Raw genomic sequence first — 18,491 nt, 5'->3', positions numbered from 1 at the left:
AGATCCAATGTTCATATGTAGTCACAAAGCAGCTCATCCTAAGACCCAACGAGGTGGAGCAAAAGGGAGTGAATGACTCCTCCCTTGCATTTGCCACCATGCAGGGGGGAGAGGTGCATCCAGCAGGATGGCAGTCCCCCTGCTGCATGAGGATACTGGTGGGGGATGGGGACCTACCACTCTAAAACCTGTCAAATCTGGCCTTAAAAATATCAGTTTGCCACATTTTGACTACGGACTGCAGCTTTCTGATGCTTTTACTTTTTCTTAAGCTTTTACCTTTCGTGGCACTCCACAGGTCATTGGTCTACTGGAGCTCGGCATTTGTGTTGATAGATAATTTCCCTTGGGGTTTTGTTGTTTCTGTTTTTTGTTTTTCTTCTTTTCCCTAATTCAGTAGCTTTTAGCAAAACATTTATATTTGTAAATAAATAGCTATTATAAGGTGGTCCATGCTGTGGACTGAGAAAGGTACATAAGAAAATGTTTTAAAATATTATAAAACTGTTTAAGGAAACAGTTTAATATAATCTAAGACAGAAACCAGGTAGTTCACCATGTAATAAGTGGTAAGCACTAAAGTAATATCACCCACAAAAGGTTAAACACTGCACTCATTTGCCAAACAGTCTGCATTTCTCAGCAGTGTCATTTCAAACTGGACTCACTTTCCTCAGCACCATCCACTGTATGGAAAACCAAAGTGATGGTTCGCTCCAAACCCCAGCAAAAGCATCGTGGGAATGATAAAAGAGCTGGAGGCAGAAGACAAAACAAGAGCATTGGTGTTGGGAATACGGATATCAAAGCAGAATACTTATTCTGGAAATACAACAGTTTCATGCTCTAGGAAGGAGAAAAAAAAAATCCCCAAACCAGGAGCCCCTATCAAAATTCCTTGTCTGCTGTTTTTCTGCCACCTGACCTAGCAGTTAGCCAGTTTACAGGAAAAGGAGCAGGGAGGCAGTCAGGCACAGCATTGCTCAGACCGTGGAAAGAGGGACGTGTTGGATGTCTTTGAGACCTGGTTGATCCCCATAAGGGGCCCTGCCTACCCATCAGGGTTGGGCTCCACCCACGGACACCACAGCTGCCCGAGGTGGAACCAGCTGTGATCTTAGCAGCTAGCTGGGGAACTGGCTGTTATCCTAACAGCCAGCTGTCCTAAACCAGAAAATAAATGCTGGTATCAGGAGGGAGACCTATGAAAAAGATTCGTGACAGTAGCTGAGGAGTATGATGCATGAAAGGGAGCGGTTTGGGTTGAGAGAGCTAAGTGGATGAGGAGCCATTGCAGGGGGCAGCGTGGGAGGGAGGAGGACCAAGTGTGAAGACAATTATAATAACCCAGGTGAGACACAACTAGAGTGGAGGGAGGCAAAAGGCAGTGCGTGGGAAAGTGATGGCAAAGTGGAAGAGAGAGATAAAGGAGAATGAGGCTCCTATAGTAGCATTTACTTATTCATTTCTAGAACCATGTCTGTACATATGTATAAATATATATATGAGCACACACCTTTTTCACTGTGGTTGAATCTATCATTCTTAACACTAATAGCATACTTGCAAATAGCAGAGGGGCAGAGAACTTCTTTGATATTTTTCCCTGCAGGGCACAAATCGGTGTTAGGATGAGTGCAGAGAAGTATCTGGTCCTTCTTTAATATTCCTCTTTCTCTGATGAATCAGTACAACCTTAAAGGTTTTTAAGCATGGCCAAATTTTTCTTCACATTTCACTCCACTTTCAGTGCTGCAGATGCAGGCATCTGGCAGCGCTATAATGGGAAATGCAGGTGGTGGAATAGGAAAAGACTCCTGGATTTTCTTCAGGACTTATTTTGGTTTCTTGATTGCATGTGGTTGTTTTTAAGTCCTGGTTCTTGGTTCCACTATGGGTGAGTTAGAGGGAAAGACAGCTTTCAGAGTGGTGCTGAGTTGGATGCAGCAAAGGACAATGCAAACACTCTCCTACATAAAGGAAAAGAAGACACGAAGTACGCTGGGTGGGCGTTTGTCTGTAGGAGACTGGCTGAGCTCTCAGCTCAGAAATGCTGTGGATGGACTTCAGGGCTGGCCCTGAAGAAGGCCAGAAAGGAGCCACCTGAACCCTTTTCCTGTTTTTTGAATCTCATTTTAAGCAGTGATCTGACACTGTGCGTTGAGCCCAGCCTTACCATCCATGTTTCTTGCCCAGCCCTAGGGAAGATAAGAGGCAGCCTGCTTTAGGAGGCTAATTCTCTATTCCTACAAGGGAAAATGTCTGCAAACAAACTAACAAGTGAGAAGAGGAAACACGTTTTCAAAAGTCACTTTGATGATTCTCTCCCCTTTAGAATTTTTTCTTTATATTCCTTTCTTATATGGGGAAGAGATCTTTCAGATTCCAGCTTATTAGCAATTTTGTACTGTCTTTTACTTCTAACTGGCTTAAGTGCATTATATATTCACAAGTTCATTTTTATTTACCTTTTTCTCTTACTTTGGACTTTGAATACCAAATTCTGCTCTACCTGAGTGATTTCTTCTTAAGTCAAAAAGTCAGGAGAACAAATAACAGCTTCAGTTTAAGCTTTATAGGGATTAAAAAAATTTTGTCTTGGTATTGTAGCTCTTCCTAATCATCTCTTTTCATGACTGCCAATGTAGCAGTCTTAACTGAGAACACTTTTAACTCAGAAAGGCAGATACTATCAAGGCAGTTACACCATAAACAAACAGCTAAAAGAGGTGCTGTTTCACTTTCTAATTTGGTGCAGGTTTCAGATTTCATCTTTGCAAGAGAAATCTCAAACTTACAAGTGTCAAATCTACAGCATCACACTGTGCTCCAGTAGTTGATAAGGTAATGTCATAGGACATCACTCAGAGCTGTCCTTCTTTCAAATGCACAGAAGAAGTGGAAATGGCTCTAGCTTTATTATTTAGTTAGTAAGTAATGGGAGCTTAGACTTTCTTATGCTTGTCCTTTTTCTATCCTTCTGCAAATAGATCTTTTTGTATCATAGATGAGTCAAATGTACTGAAATTCTAATCAGACCTAGTGCAAATGTCCAGATAACCTGACTTCGAATAGGAATGTGAACATTTAACTTCAACAGGTATTTATTACAGATCATGTAGTAATTTGGTGTATTATTAGTTAAGGTCTGTCACTGAGGACTCACTTATTTGAAGGAGCTCACTGAAAGCATGAGGGATGCGAGGTGAAGTTGTTGTCCTAGGCTGAAAGGAAGCAAAGTTATTGCTGTTCTTATGGAAAATGCTTTCTTAATCTTTTTGAGAGTGACTCAGATGCAACAAAATGCTGGAGTGTAAATATGCTCCTTGCTAGAGTGTCTAAATGCCAAAAACAAAATTAAGCAGTGCGCTGTGTTTGTCACCTGAGAACTCTGTTCTTCATGGCTTCTTGGTACAGCTATTACGTTTTCTGTACCTATCTATTTAAAAATATAAAAAACTTTTGCAGGATAGTTTTTCAGATCTCATCATGCAAGAGAGACCTGTAAAGAACTTAGTTCACTTTTACTCTGTCTGAGAAAAATGGGACTTCTATCAGTATTTGGTTTATATTAGGCTCAGAAAGCAGGATCTAACCTTGCTGATGACAGTTATGCTGGTGGGTGGATCATGAAAAAGAAGTGGCCTCAGGACAGAGATGTTGTGGTGAGAGGTTCTACCTGTGAGGCAGGTCCATAAGCATGAGAGCAAGGCAGCCATGGTGCACTCTGCAGCCACCAGAGGCCAGGCAGTATGTCACACCACAGATTAAAGAAAGATCAGTGGTAAGAGTTCTGTCTTCGTCAAAAGGGACAGGAACCTTCAGGCCTAATGCTAAGCCTTATAGCTTGACTGGAGGGCAGGTACCACTTTGCAAGTGGCTGCCTTGCATCCTCCAAAACAGTTCAGCTGATTGCTTTCATGAATGAATGCAAAATTACAACGTAGTTAATTAGAGCCCCTAGTATTTTTCTTTATCCCCTCAGCATAAGCATCCTTTATGCAGTTTTCCATTGTCCTTCTACACTATCACTGACATTTCATCTCTTTATTATAGAAAAAAAAAAAAAAAAACTTACCCCGTTCCTCCCCTTCAGAATCTCCCAAATAAAAAAAGCTGGGAGGTTTATCTGTGGCAATTAGAGTCTATAATGTGATGGATGTTGAAGATATTTACATGACATCACCCTTTGATGCTTTTGTTGGTTAGTTTTCTCAGTTGCTGCATTATAAAAGAAGCTGCCCAGCTTTGAACATGAGAGAGGCAGATACATTTCTTGGTAAAAGGCAGACTGCTGCTGTTCTAAAACTCTCCTCTGTTGCATTATGTCAGGACATCAGTTGCCAGCAAAAAACACAGTTGGGATCAGCAGATAACTCATTCTTTTGATTGTACTATTTTAAAGACTGTGTACTTGAATGTCACTGCTATCATACCTCTTCTGTGTCCTGATAGATTTTCCTTTGTCTCACTCTTTGTTTTGCAGCTCTTTGGACAAAATATTTCAAAGCAATTCCATTGCATTCACTGCTTTGGATTTGTAAAACTTTAGTGCAATATAATGCAAAAGACATCAAGATTTTTCCTGTGTGGGCATTTATTACAGCTGTTTCTAATTTCTTATGAATTAACCACTAATTCTCATCATCTTTATTACTTAAGTTTATCTCTGTTCTTCATTATAAAAACATTAGGTGAAATCTTGGGCTCACTGAAGTCTGAATTTCACCTTGAGGGGGTTTGGATCTTGCTGAAGTCTACTGATTTTTTTTTTCTACTGATTTGGGTGAAACTGCTGTTGATATATATGAGCTTAGGCTAAGGTAGTTCATACTTACTTTTTACTTTTCAGAGATAGGTTTCTTTCCAGTCTGTCCTGGAAATCGAACTATGAGATGAAATACCAATTAAAAATTTGTTTTGTGATGCAAGTGGCCCATTTGTTTATGGGCACACTGATAAAATTAGCAATGTTCACTGCATAGGGTACAGAATGTGCAGCTGTTTATTTCTAACTTTAGTTTCCACACAGAACCCACCCATATTGCTGGAATCATCCTAACTGCTCATGTGGTTATTCAGCGGAGAGACTGAGGCCACTTCACTCATTTCAAAATGTTCTTTAATTTCCAGAGGTAGCTCCTGAAAACATCTGCTTTAGAGACAGTTATAACAAAACCTAAAATAGCTTTCACTGCTGCTATTGGTGTTGCATCTGTTAGGTGAAATCAGGACTTCAGTCTGTCAGGATGGCAAATCTCACAAGCACAACAGTCACTTAAAAATAAAACATACGAGGTAGTAAGAAGCTTATCAATTACTCTTGTTGAAATTCTTTTCATTTCAACATGCATTTAAATTCACATGCATTTAAACTGAAATAGATTTCAATGATCCAGAAAGCATAAGTCGCACATTTTGAATTGGAGAAATATTTAAAGGTTTATGTATCCTAGGTTTTAATTGCTTTTCACTAAGTTCATCTTTTATCTTTGTTCATTGTGCTCTTAAAGATGCATAAGTGTACTGATAGTTCATTTCTTCTGCTCTTAATACAGGTGGTTTACCAGCCCAACTACTGTCAATGCTTTTTATAGTGCATCTACAAATCAGATTCGTAAGTATCTGACTTTTGAGTCTTTTTTTTAAAGTAAATATTTCAAAAACGTGTATATCAGGCTACAGATAATATCTGTCCAGTTCATGTGTTTGTGACTGAAAATCAGATATGATGAAAATCAGAAGCTCAGGAACATGGTAATTCAGCTATGATTCATACAAAGTTTAGTGGATATTTCTGGAAATGCAAGGGCTCATATAAATTTGAATTACTATTATTTAGTAAGTTACCCAGCATCAGCTGAGCTGCAGTAATTTGTGCCTGTCCATTGCAAACATAGAAAAAAATGTGTCAGCTTAAATCTCTCTCCTTAAAATTTAAGCTAATGTTTCTATCTTCTGTTTGCTGTAGCAAAAACATGCACACACATACCTTCATAAATATGCAGTAGTTCTTTAACTGATAGTAACTCAGTCCTATGACATTAATAAATATACATCAATAAACATGATTAGAGAAGACTGTGATATAGACCAAGAAAGCTAATAAACGCTTAAAAGATGTTTAAAGATATTTAAAGCCATTCTTCTTCAAGGAAAAGAAGTGGTATCTGTAATTAACTTTAAATTCTTGGCTACATAGTTTGAAGTTATTCTGTAAGAACAGTACAATCTGTCTTACACTAATTTTAGTTCCAGGTTGATTTTAGACAGCAGAATCAGCAATGCCTAGTTTGGAGGTTTATAAACTAAAATAGCTGAGCTTTTCAAAGATGTGTACGGTTTTGGATGTTCAGTTTCCATTCAGTTTGAGTTCACATAGAAACCTAAGTGACTTTAAAAGTCAATACCTTTATTTCTAAGGCTAATAGTGGATAATAGTGTTATCTTTACTTGGACGCTTTTCTTTCTCCTTACTAGCTTTGCAAGTTAAATCAGCCTTTCTTCTGTGCTGCCACAGTCTGGAAACTTGGCTGCTATAATCTCTGTGATTTCGGTCACCAAGGACTGGCTTGTCAAAAATTGCTGAGTGACTCTTCCTTGTTTTCCTGAATCTCTTTTGATCACACAGTGAAATAGTTTTTGAAAGGCACAATATGAATGCATCACAGTGAAGAAGTTGTTGCAGAGAACTGGCAATCCTATATCCTGGTATCTGCACTTACCTATTTTTTTAAATAATTTTTGCTTCCAAACCAATCACTTAACATCTTTTGGGACTAAGTGAGCTCATTTGTAAGGGGAGTATGATAATTAGGCAGGTTTTTGATTAGAATTAGTTCTAGGCATAGATCGCAGTTTAATTAACCACTTTAATTAACAGGCTACTATCATTAAGCAGCCACATTTTTGTTAATTATCTGAATGAACTCTTAAGACAAATTTCATTGAATTGATCAGAACTCTAAAGTATGTGTGCAAAAATGACAGCTGTTTTTCATCTTAAAGTAAGCACAGACCACCACTGCTTTTTTCAGGTGTATTTTGAATGCAAAGGAAGGTTAGTCGGCAAAAAATGAGAACTGTTGCTGTTACGTCTTCTTTAACATTGGGTCCTTTCAAGTTTCAGCAGCATTCAGCTCTCACAGCCTCTCTGACATGGCACATTAAAGAAAGCTATAACAAGAGGCTAGAGTTACTGAAGCTAAATTTCACACTTGCTGTGTCACGAAGCAGAGAGCTGTCATACGTAACCAATCAGTCATGGGTATAGAGGCAATTGTATTTTGTATCATAACTACTGACCTTCTTGCACTGCTGGTGTTTGACCTTGAAGTTTGGATAGTGCTACTCACTGTCCTTTTAAGATTGTTCTTAGGAGGAAAAGGATTTATGTGGGTCTTTTGGAACAAAACCACCACACACCTGAGAGAGAGAGAGGTAAAAATGTTGTCCTGCCCAGAAATTATGATCAACAGGAGGAAAATTCAAAGAAAGCCATGGTCATCCGCTACTGTTGGGCATGGAAACTTTGCATGAGAAATGTCCCCTGGGAGACCTGGGAAGTGCTTGGGCCTGAAGTTGCTGATTGTCACATCCCTAATGAATTTCCATTAATACTGCTGGGAAAGAACTGCACTGCATAAGACTGAGCTCTGTGAGCCCAAATATACCCATACTGTGTGCTCTACCTCTAGGCAAATCTCACACCCAGGAATTACTACCTCGCTGTGTTTTTGGTAGTCATCTGTAGTGAGTTCTGTAAGAGCTGGTGAAATGCTACAAAAACTATGACCTTTTTGAAGGCATAGTTAAACAGCAGAAAAAAAGTCCTACAAAAGAGAAAGTCGTTTGAGAATGAAAAATGAGCATGAACTCTAGCAAGTTAAATGTAGCTTTCATATAGCAAGCTAACAAAGATTTGGAGGAGCAACTTTCTAATAGCATAAGAACTAACAATAAAACCTTTTTTCAAATACACTAAAAACGAAGAGTTCATAAAACAAAGATAATTCTTCACAATGAAAGAGTTTGGAAGGTTCTTATCCTAGAGCTTTCCCTTATGGGAAGTAAATCCCAGTAAGTGTCTCAAATTTAAGGTCAAGATGCTTTAGGAGAAATTCATAAAATGAACTATGACAGAGGTGAGAGCCAGATAATATTCTCTTAGGTGTTTTAAAGGAATTCAGATAAGAAATTGCCAAACTGCCAGCTTTGGTGTGTAGCTTATCAATTATACTGGCCTTAGCACAGGAGGAATAGAAGAGGCAGATGTCAAACTCTTTTTTTGAAAGAGCACCTAGGGAGATATAAGTATCCACAGAAAATTCAGTCTAGCTCCCATATGAAGGAAATTGGTAGCAACTATATCAAAAAAGAGAATGAGCAAATATATGATATAATTTGAAAGAGTCAATGTGACTTCGATTTTACTTTTTCTTTGTAGGAAAAAAAAAACGTGTTTCATTAGTCTATTAGAGTTGTTTGAAATTCAGCAAGCATGTAAATATGCTTGGTAGAGTATGCTTAGTTCCAAAGAGCGCTTTTCATGAGGTTCTTTCCCAAAGCTATCAGTAGTTGTCAGGGGTCAAGAAAGAAGATCTTCTAATGGCTGATTAAAGATTAGAAAAGAAGTTAGGAAAAAATGATTTGTTTTCACAATAGCTGGGGGAGTGGGTTACCAGAGGAATTCCACAGGGATCAGTGCTGGTCAATGTATTAACAGATGATCTGAAAACATGAGTGTTCTATTAAGAACAAAGGAACAGATAGATATAAACTCTGTTTCAGGAGTACAGGTTCTTCTACTCCTGGTCACTGTTGAAGACAAGAATGAGCAGGGCAGACTTGTTATCTGCTCAAGTGCTCCTACTCTTCAATAAATAGACAAGATTCTAGTGTGTTGGTGGCCTATGTGTTTTTGCTTTTGGTAAATGAGTTTACTGAGAGGGGTATTTGAGAAAACTGAATTTTAAAATGTGCAATGAAAATTGTTTCTGGAAAGCTGCTTCTACGTTAACTGGAAAAGGCCTTAACTCCAAAGTTAATTCTAAAAATTGAGATAATTCAATTTGGAAACAGAAATGTACTGTGTAAGATTATCAAAATGACCCCAGCAACTCCAGATTCAGTTAGACGTTGAAGGCTTCATGCAGCCATTTAGAGAAAAAGACATTATCTCTACCTTTAACTGCGAATTCTGAAAAGGATCTATCATCAGGTACACAGAGAAATGAAGGAGAACATGGGGGTCCCTAGTCACTTCCAAACTTTAGGAAGATACCTTTGCTTTCTGTGCACAGAACACAGTGAGGTCTCTGAGGCAGTGTTAATGAAAGAAATGCAAATTCTTCTATCACTAGTCTGTATCACTGACATAAGCATTAAACAAGAAATCATGGCAATCTCCATACCAGGTCACCTTGTTAGTGTTTTTAATAGCATTGTGACTACTCAATTACTCAAAGGAAAATGTCTTGCTTCGCTGAAAGTGGAACCTAATAGGAAGTGGAAACTAGATGATTTTAAAAGCTGTTAGATTTGGGAGAATACAGCAAAACTTGAATGAGTAATAGATTGTTACGGATTTTGCTGAGCTTCAGTGCAAACATCCTTTTGTTTACTCTTTATTACTGCATTTCATTTTCATTACTAAATTACTGATAACTTGAATGGTCAACAATCTATTTCCAAAAGAGAAGGAAGTTGATAGATCAAGATAAGATGTGCTGCAAAGACCAGTTATAAAACATGATACATATATTTTGTCTTATTATAAAAGCTTACTGCTGATGTATTCTATACATGAGTTCTTTTAGTTTCCTCATTTTTCAATTAATTCAGTGTGCTAGATTAACAACTATACATGTTTAAAATGGTTGTTAATCATTTTTCCGTTCTAAATGTAAGATTATTTTTTAGTATTTTCTCATTTCCTTTCAATTAGAGGTATTTAACAAAGGCAACAAGTATACGTCATTGTCTTCAGATGTTACAGAGATATCTGAATACATCATAAAATCAAAGCAGTATGAATAGTCTGTTTTTAATTATGATCATTGGAACACAAAAATGCTTTCCCCAAGACTCTGTTTGTTTTAAAGAGTTCTAGAGCAATCAATATGTACTGCAAATAGATACAAGTGATGACCAAGGCATACTATTATGCTTGTGTTGAAGAAAGGGTTTGTTTCATTATAGCACTAAAATGTTGGCCTTTGACTATGTGAAGGCTGAAACAGAACTACTCATTATGTTTGATATATTTAATTTTCTTTCCAAGTGTAAATACATATGTTCCTAGAATATGTTAAAAAAAAATTTGTGGGTTGTGAACAGTTGTGAAGAGTGATTTTACAGTGAATAGAGGAAATATGAGTGACAGTTATAAGGTGTGAACTTGAATACATGTATTGAGTAATTAATTACTGTTGATATTACCTCTGTATTTTATACTTATGCTTCTTCTAAGTCGTTTGTGCTTATACTGCAGTTCTTTAGTGAAAGTCAAGAGGCCTCTTTAGAGAGCAGCTTCATTACATGTTGCAGAAAGAGGATTTAATTTAAAACCTAATTTTAAAATTATGTTTGAATTAGCATCCGTATAGAAAACCATAGATAAGAGCCCGTATTAGCCAGTAAGTATCATCTCTAGAGAAAGTGGCACGCAGATACTGATGCTGGCAGCTTTCTGATGTTTTGAGTTGCAAGAGAATGCTCTAATCTAGCTGGGAACCAAGCAATAGCACCTAGTTTAATGGTCTCAGGAGGACAAGGGGACTGTATGCAGGGACACTTTCACTTCCCTTAGGAACTGGAGTAGTGATGGAGTAGGAGCTGGAGTAGGAACTGGCAGGTTATTGATGAAGTAGTTTTAAGTGCTCCATTAGTTTCCGTGAGGTTAATGAATGTAATTGCCTTGGACTGAACATTTTGTGTTCTTAAGGAAGTTTTGAGTGTGTTAAAGTGATCCTGGTTTTCAGCTTTCATGATTTACTAGTGACCAGCATTCTCTTTTATCACAGATGAAATAATATGTGATCCTTGCATCTGTTTTTTATTTCTTCTTCCAAAGATTCTTCTTCCAAAAATTATTATCTATAAATATATAAAATAGGAGGACTTTTTCTTGGGAGAATCTAGAGAGTTGTTTCCCTTTCTAAAATAAAGACCAAAGGGTCTGGTAAAGACATGTCTGTTTACATCTTTTCTAGCTCCTATCAAATCTTAACACTATGTTACTTGACCCTCTCACAAACAGTCATTCATTTCACTTCACATCACCCCAGTGAGGCTGGGAAATGCTGGGTTCTATTTTACAAGCAGGAGCCAGAAACTGAGAAAAGACCTTTTTTTTTTCCAGGTAAAGTGGAAACTGAGCCAAGATTTGAGCCAAAGGCTGCAGAGTCCTCTGCTTTAAGGCGATTATGTCTCTTTACCTATTAATGAATACATTCACTATTTCTCTGAAAGTAAAGATTAGAACTCACGCATAGTGCGAAATATTTACTGTGCCTCACACAATTTATCTTTTATTTATCCTCTATACTCACAGGATAAAACCTGAAATTACTTGGGAGATTCAGGTAACACAGAGAGTTTAACTCTAATCATCTAAATATAGGTGCTGAAAGCCATTTGGGGTACCCTAGAGAGCTAGAGATATTTCCTCATGTCTGAAAGGTCTGAGCTAGAACCTGCAGGGATACCTTTGCCCATCTAGACTGGCTGCTGGAGCTGAAACAGGCATCTCAAAAGGCACTGGGAAGAGATTAAGTTGTCCAAACATAAGTGTATGGAGTCTTATTAAACAACCGTGCCCTGCCCTACCTCCTGTGTTTAGATAACTGAACAGCAGCTTAGTAGTCCTCATGTTCAATTCATTATGTAAATTCAAAATTATTTGTTTACTGACCAGCAATTAGTCTTTTCCTTATATCTTATCCATTTAAAACTCTCCAATCAAAATTAATTCTATGACACTTGAAAAGCAGGTTACAGACTTTAAACACATCTAAGAATTGCTAATAAAACAACCAGCAAAGACCCATGTATATCCCAGAATTAGCACAGCTGTATCCCACCCCTGCTGTTTACATGCTGTTTACAGTAGCTTGTCAGAAGTTGCATTTAAACAAACCAACTAATTATTGGAAATTGTAAATGCACTGACTTGGAATGAGGCTTTACAAGATTTTTACTAGATGCTTAGTTAAAAGTGCCATGCAATATAAATGAATAATGGCATTCAATTAGAGAATTTGAATTGATATTTAGATGTGGACCCCAAATTTTCACATGATTCTGTGAGCCACGTGTTTCTAGTTTACTTCGTCCATTATTAGAATAATGTCATAGGGAAAGTCTGCATAATTTCTATGAACAATCAGATTAAAAGTGATTGCTTGTGTCTATTTGGGCAAGTAACAGCATTCCCTGAATTGCAGTGTGTTCACCTGCAAAATGTGTATAATAAAACCATAAAGATATTAGCTGGGTAATGGATTCATTAGTGGCAGCAAAGCCATGGTAAAAGCAAGGAGGAAAACTGTTTCAAATTTTAAATATATTTTAACAAGCTTTATATTGCTGTTCCATTGCTGAGAGAAAGGGCTTAAAATTGATATAATGGATAAAGTGAAGATGCCTTCGGTTAAGTTAAAAGCAGCTCTATGCAGGTAGAGTGCTGTTGGAGTTTCAAAGTCAGCATAAATTCAGAGCAGAATATTTAAAGTAAGCCAGGTGCATTCCATTGCGTGAGATGTTCCTGCATGTGGAGCAGTATGATAAATGAGGAAAAGGTTCAGCAGATTTGTCATGGCCCATGGGAGGCAGAGGAAGCTGCTGTGGCAAGTATGGATGAAGAAGGATTTGTAGGATGTCTTTGCTCCTAAGGATTTTGAAACTAAATAAATAAATAAATAAATACTGCTTCCTTTTAAATATCTAGAGAAATAGTGACTTTTTGCCCCAAGAAGCATTTATGTGTCTACCATGTGCAGAGAGACACTCTCCAACCATACAGGGATGGCGTTAGGAAAGCCAAAGCCCTCCTGGAGCTGAATCTGGTTAGGGACATAAAGGGTAACAAGAAAGGTTTCTACAAGTGCATTAACAGCAAAACAAAGGCTAGGGAAAAAGTAGACCTGTTGCAATATGGGGTGGAGGTTCTAGTGACAAAGGATATGGAAAAGGCCGAGGTACTCAATGCCTTCTTCATCTCAGTCTTTACCAGCAAGACCACCCTTCAGGAATCCCAGGCCCCTGAGACCCTGAGGGGAAGTCTGGAGCAAGGAAGACTTACCATTGGTAGAGGAGGATCAGATCAGGGAACACTTGAACAAAATGGACATACACAAGTACATGGGCCCTGATGAGACCCACAAGTGCTGAGAGAGCTGTGCCATGTTGTTTCAAAGCCACTCATGCTTATCTTTGAAAGATTGTGGCAATTGGAGGAGGTTCCTGAGAACTGAGAGAAGGCAAATGTCACCCCTATCTTCAAGAAGGCAAGAAGGAGGATCAGGGGAACTACAGGCCAGTCAGCCTCACCTGGATCCCAGGGAAGGTGATGGAACAAATCATCCTGGAAACTATTTCTTAGACCAACCTGTTAGCCTTCTACAATGAGATAATGGGCTTGATGGGTGAGAGGAGAGCATCTTGCCTTTAGTAAGACTTTTGACACTGTCTCCCATAATATCCTCCTAGACGAATGGATGAAGTATGAATAAGTGGACAATAAGGTGGATTGAAAACTGGATGAATTGCCGGGCTGAAAGGGTTGTAATCTGTGGCATGAAGTCCACCTGGAGTCCAGTCACTAGCAGTTGTTCCGCAGGGGCTGATACGGTAGCTAACCCTTTTCAACATCTTCAGTGATGACATGGGCAGTGGGACAGAGCGCACCCTCAGCAGGTGCACAGACGGTACAAAACTGTGAGGAGTAGTTGAAACACATATTGCCATTCAGGGGGGACCTTGACAGGCTGGAGAAATGGGCTGATAGGAACATCATGAAGGATGTCAGGGATGTTCTGCACCTGGGGAGGAATAGCCGCATCCACCCAAAATACAGGCAGGGGCCAATCAGCTGGAGAGAAGCTTTACAGAGAAGAACCTGAGAGTCTTGGGGGGACCATAAGTTAGACATGTGCCCTTGTGGCAGAGAAGGCCAGTGCTGTCCTGGGATGCATTAGGTAGAGCATTGTGAGTAGGTCAAGGGAGTGATCCTTCCTCTCTACTCAGCTCTGTTGAGGCCACATCTGGCGTACTGTGTCCAGTGCAGGGCTCCCCAGTACAAGACTTGATAATTCTGGAATGAGTCCAGGGAAGGACCATGAAGATGATGAAGGGACTGGAGCATCTGACATAAAAGGAGAGGCTGAGAGAGCTGAGACTCTTCATCCTGGAGAAGAAAAGACTCAGGGAGGATCTGATCAATGCATATAAGTATCTGATGGAGAAGATTAAAGAAGACAGAGACAGATTCTTCTCAGTAGTGCCTCCAGTGTGACAGGATGAGAGATAATGGGCATAAATTGAAATACAGGAAATTCCATGGAAACAAAAGATTTTTTTTCACTATGATGGTCAAACACAGGCCTCGATTGCCCAGAGAGGTCGTGGAGTCTCCATCCTTGGATTCAGTTAAAACTCTACTGGGAGTGGCTGTGAGCAACCTGCTGTAGTTAACCCTACTTTGAACAAGGGGGTTGGACCAGATGATCTCCAGAGGTGCTTTTCAGCTTCAACTGTTCTGTGAGTCCATGGATGGCCTGGACAGTCTACTGAAGGATCAAATGGAGGAAGAGGGAATGGACAGCAGAGAAGAAAGAGGAGGGAGCAGAACTGCACTGCCTAGCGGTGGGCAGCCAGATAATTGATGAATCCCTCCTTTGTACTGCAAGCATATGCCCACCTCCTCCCTGTGTAGCCTTAGCTTTGAGTTGACATAAGTGTTAGATCGCTCATGTTCCAATGTGCAATGGTCAATGAAAAATAGGTCATGGCTCCTAGTTTCTTGTGCTGCCCACAATAGTGCATGATCTAGCCCGGCTCATCTATGCTGCTGCTTGTGCCTGGATGGGGTATCATTGGTGTTCTGTGACAGCCTGAACTCTGCTATCCACAGTTGTAGGATATTGCTGCAGAAGTAGGTAGGATGTAGGAAAGCAGCCAAGACAGACTTGCAAGTCCAGATCATCCACATGGCAGATAGATTTATGACAGGGGAGGGTGTTTGCAATAAGAGAGAACACGTGTTTTTCTCTGGGTGATCTTGGTGAGTAAAGCCTTGAGAGTAGGCTCAGGCCTGCATTAGCAATGAAACGTACACACAACTGAGAGAGGGGCTTTTGGCCTACATTATTCTTGTGGGGGCATGTAAAGGGAGAAAGCACGAGAAGATTTAGCACAGGCTAAATCTGTGGTCAAGGGCTAACCTGAAGAAGCTTCCCAGTGCCTATATCCATTCCTTAAGATGTGAAACTCTGAAGTCTGTCTGACTTCCTTCTCCAGATCAGTGCTTTGCTTGCTTGTTCTCCCATGATATATAAATAATCGCTTTAGTATTTATTGCTCCTACATCCTATGATCTCTCTGAGTATTATGATTAATTCTTTTAGCCAGATTATGCCAAGCAAGCGAGGAGCACAGACTTAAAGGAATTTCCTTACTCAAGAGGGATGCAGAGCAGCACAAAATAAGAAACTGTCAGGAGAGCTATCTCCTGTTATAATTTCAAGGTGTTCTTAGTTTTAGGTACACTGTCCTTGTTGCTTACAAGGATTTTCTCATTGATGCTTGCCTTAGGGAGATGTTGCTTACACAAGCCTTGTGTTGCTAGCTCTGAAGCTGTTCCTTGTACCATTGCAAGCCACAAGGACAAGCACCTTTCCTCATTTAGTGCCACTAATCTCCAGAGAACAAAACACCTCTGCTTTACCAGGAATCATTTATAATATTACATAATTTTTTAAGGACTTGCCTATTGTGCAATGCGTAATATACTTAAAGAAGACTCAGAGAATTGGAATATACCTTGCATTCTATTGGCTTATGATTCTGCTTTGGCTTGAAAAAACTTTCTAAGTTTCTTTCAGAGCAAACTAACTATAGAAGTGTTTCTGCCTAGAAGCAGAAACTTCCTTCAACAACCTCTGTGCTCAGGCATGTCTTTCCTAAAATGGATCCTTACTTGGAGTGAAACAATTATCAATCTGTTTTGTGAACTCCTGGTTGGAGCTTCTTCCCTCTTTAATTCTCATGACTGATTCAGTGAAAGCGTTATCTCACTGCTTAACTCATCTGACTGTTTCAGCACTGTCACATAAAGATGCCTTTAGGGGGTAAATGAACCTGAGAGTAAAAGTTTGCACCTAATTCAGTATAAACAGATCTATTTGCACATTACAGAGGCAGCTTTTCCTGGTACACTTGCAAGTGCAAATTCATTATACAAACTTATAGCTGGAGAAGATGACTGTAGCTCCTTAATAGTCACCTGGTGTGATGGCAAGCATATAGATTTTTGAATAGTGGTGTGTCAGGAATGTGTGATCCCTAAATGTGATTTGTGGGGTGACTGTTAGACCTTAATTGGTATCATCTTTGCTATGATCTCATTTGTTTATTTTGGCCTCAGTTCCTCTCATTACCTGTGGAGGGAAGAAGGTTAACAGACCCTGGTGTTTCTTTCATTAAATAACCTCTTTTGGATGCCCAGTAAGTTTTGCTAAGGTCCGTTATTTGAAAGGGACAACCCAATGAAGTCCAGAGTGTGTTTCCAGTGCTTAACACCAAATGGCAGTTAGCCCATAAAACCAATGACAATGTATACAAATATCAGTCACAAAATGTCTGTGAGCAGGACACTGAGGATTCAAGTCCTGCAAACCAAACTGGATACGCACTATATGCCTATGAACATACATTGAGACCTATCTGTGCTGCTTACATTGCATATCCCAACACAGAAGAGGGAAAGTGCAATTTATATAAACCAAAGTGCCACAGTCCAGCCTAGAGGTACTTTTGTTGGCCTTTGTGGATTTTGGACCAGGCCCTAATGGAGGGATTTGTCCTTCTCTCAACTCATCTAGGCTTTTTAGGAAGAACTTATCATACTAACAAGTAATTTTGATCAGTTTGCTGTTAAAATGAGATGTTTAACAGCACACACAGTGAATACTGAGCACTCTTCTGGGTGTGCCGTAAGGGAAATAGAAGTATATCAAGAAGACTTTGTCCTTGACACTTGCACAATTGCATTTTTACCAATCAAAAAAGCAGCTGATACTTGCTTTAAGTAACAAAACCATCTGTGGAAATAAGAGAAAAAATATCAGAAAAAAAGTTTTTGAAAATCATACTTTTTGCAAGTCAGTTCCAAATGTGTGGTGAACGTAGCCAGGGGGGAGTAGTACAGAATGCAGATGGGTAGGCCAGGAGGACATGCCACTTGCTGCTTCACACTCAGCATATTCTTTTTAGAGACTTTGGAAGAAAATGAAAAAATCTTACTTGACAATTTATCTCAGATATATAGAAAACCCTTTCCCATTTATTGGTGAAAAACTGAACAGAGTCAGAATTGAGCACATTTTTTCTTTTGATCTGAATCACTGGTTGGTTTCTTGGCAGGATCTCAAAAACTAAAGCAAAGATTCTTGGTAAAGCAAGTGAATCATCCAGGGAAATGGGTTCCTCACTGATGAGGAGATGTTCACATTGAGTAGTCTTCAAAGCAGGTGTAAGCCCAATGCTTTGTAGATGGGAATTTGTTGCTAGACATCAGATTCCACATTTGTGCCTGCAAGGACTGCAATTTTCACCAATATTTGAAAAATTTGCCCAGGTATCTGTTTTATTTAGTAAATCTTTGGATTTTTAAACTATTTAGTAAATCTTTGGATTTTTAAACTGTTGTATTCAGCTCCTGAATCATAGCACTGAAATGCAGTCCAGGAATTAGAAATAGGCTTGGGACTTTGAGTTCAAGGAACTAATTTGGTCTCTAAGTGCAACATAAGCAGATCAGCACTCTTTGAAGTGTTTCCAATGATGTTTTCTGGCTACTGGGGAGTTTACCAGAAGCAGCCAGGTGATTCTTGTAGCTGGCCTGGCTTTTCCGCCTTGCTAGTCAATAGCTGTCATTACTGAGTGCCTAAGGACTATTTGTTCCTTCACCTCTAATTTTCACAGACTATCCTTAGGTTTGCTTTTTATTACTTCCATATGTCTCTTGCTGTACTGAGGCCTCATTAATGGTTTCTTAAATCTTGTATTTTGCCTATATTTTCTCTGCCAACACATCTCGGGGCAATTAAGTAGTTTCCTTTTTGACTGGCTGTTTATTCGCAGGGACACACACACACAAATATGCATACACATGCAAGCAGCCACTTAAGAAAATATCAAATTTTTGTAATACAGCATCTTGTTGCCATTGTGGTCCTGCAGGAGTGAGGATCTGTGCTTCTACTCAAAGA

At 39.1% G+C, this 18,491-nt stretch overlaps 1 protein-coding gene across 1 annotated transcript in view; it reads left to right on the top strand.

The window, feature by feature from the left end:
• Nucleotides 1-18,491, top strand: part of PHEX (phosphate regulating endopeptidase X-linked) — a 105,000-nt gene that overhangs the window by 70,769 nt on the left and 15,740 nt on the right. Inside the window, exon 15 of the mRNA XM_062600341.1 lies at nucleotides 5,559-5,617. Within this exon, the coding sequence (XP_062456325.1) occupies nucleotides 5,559-5,617 (59 nt within the window). The remainder of the gene's footprint in view (nucleotides 1-5,558; nucleotides 5,618-18,491) is intronic.

The sequence above is a fragment of the Rhea pennata genome, chromosome 1 (genome assembly GCF_028389875.1).
Source record: "Rhea pennata isolate bPtePen1 chromosome 1, bPtePen1.pri, whole genome shotgun sequence".
Lineage (NCBI taxonomy): Eukaryota > Metazoa > Chordata > Aves > Rheiformes > Rheidae > Rhea > Rhea pennata.
The sequence above is the reverse complement of the archived record's forward strand: the minus strand, read 5'-3'. Positions and strand labels throughout refer to the sequence as shown.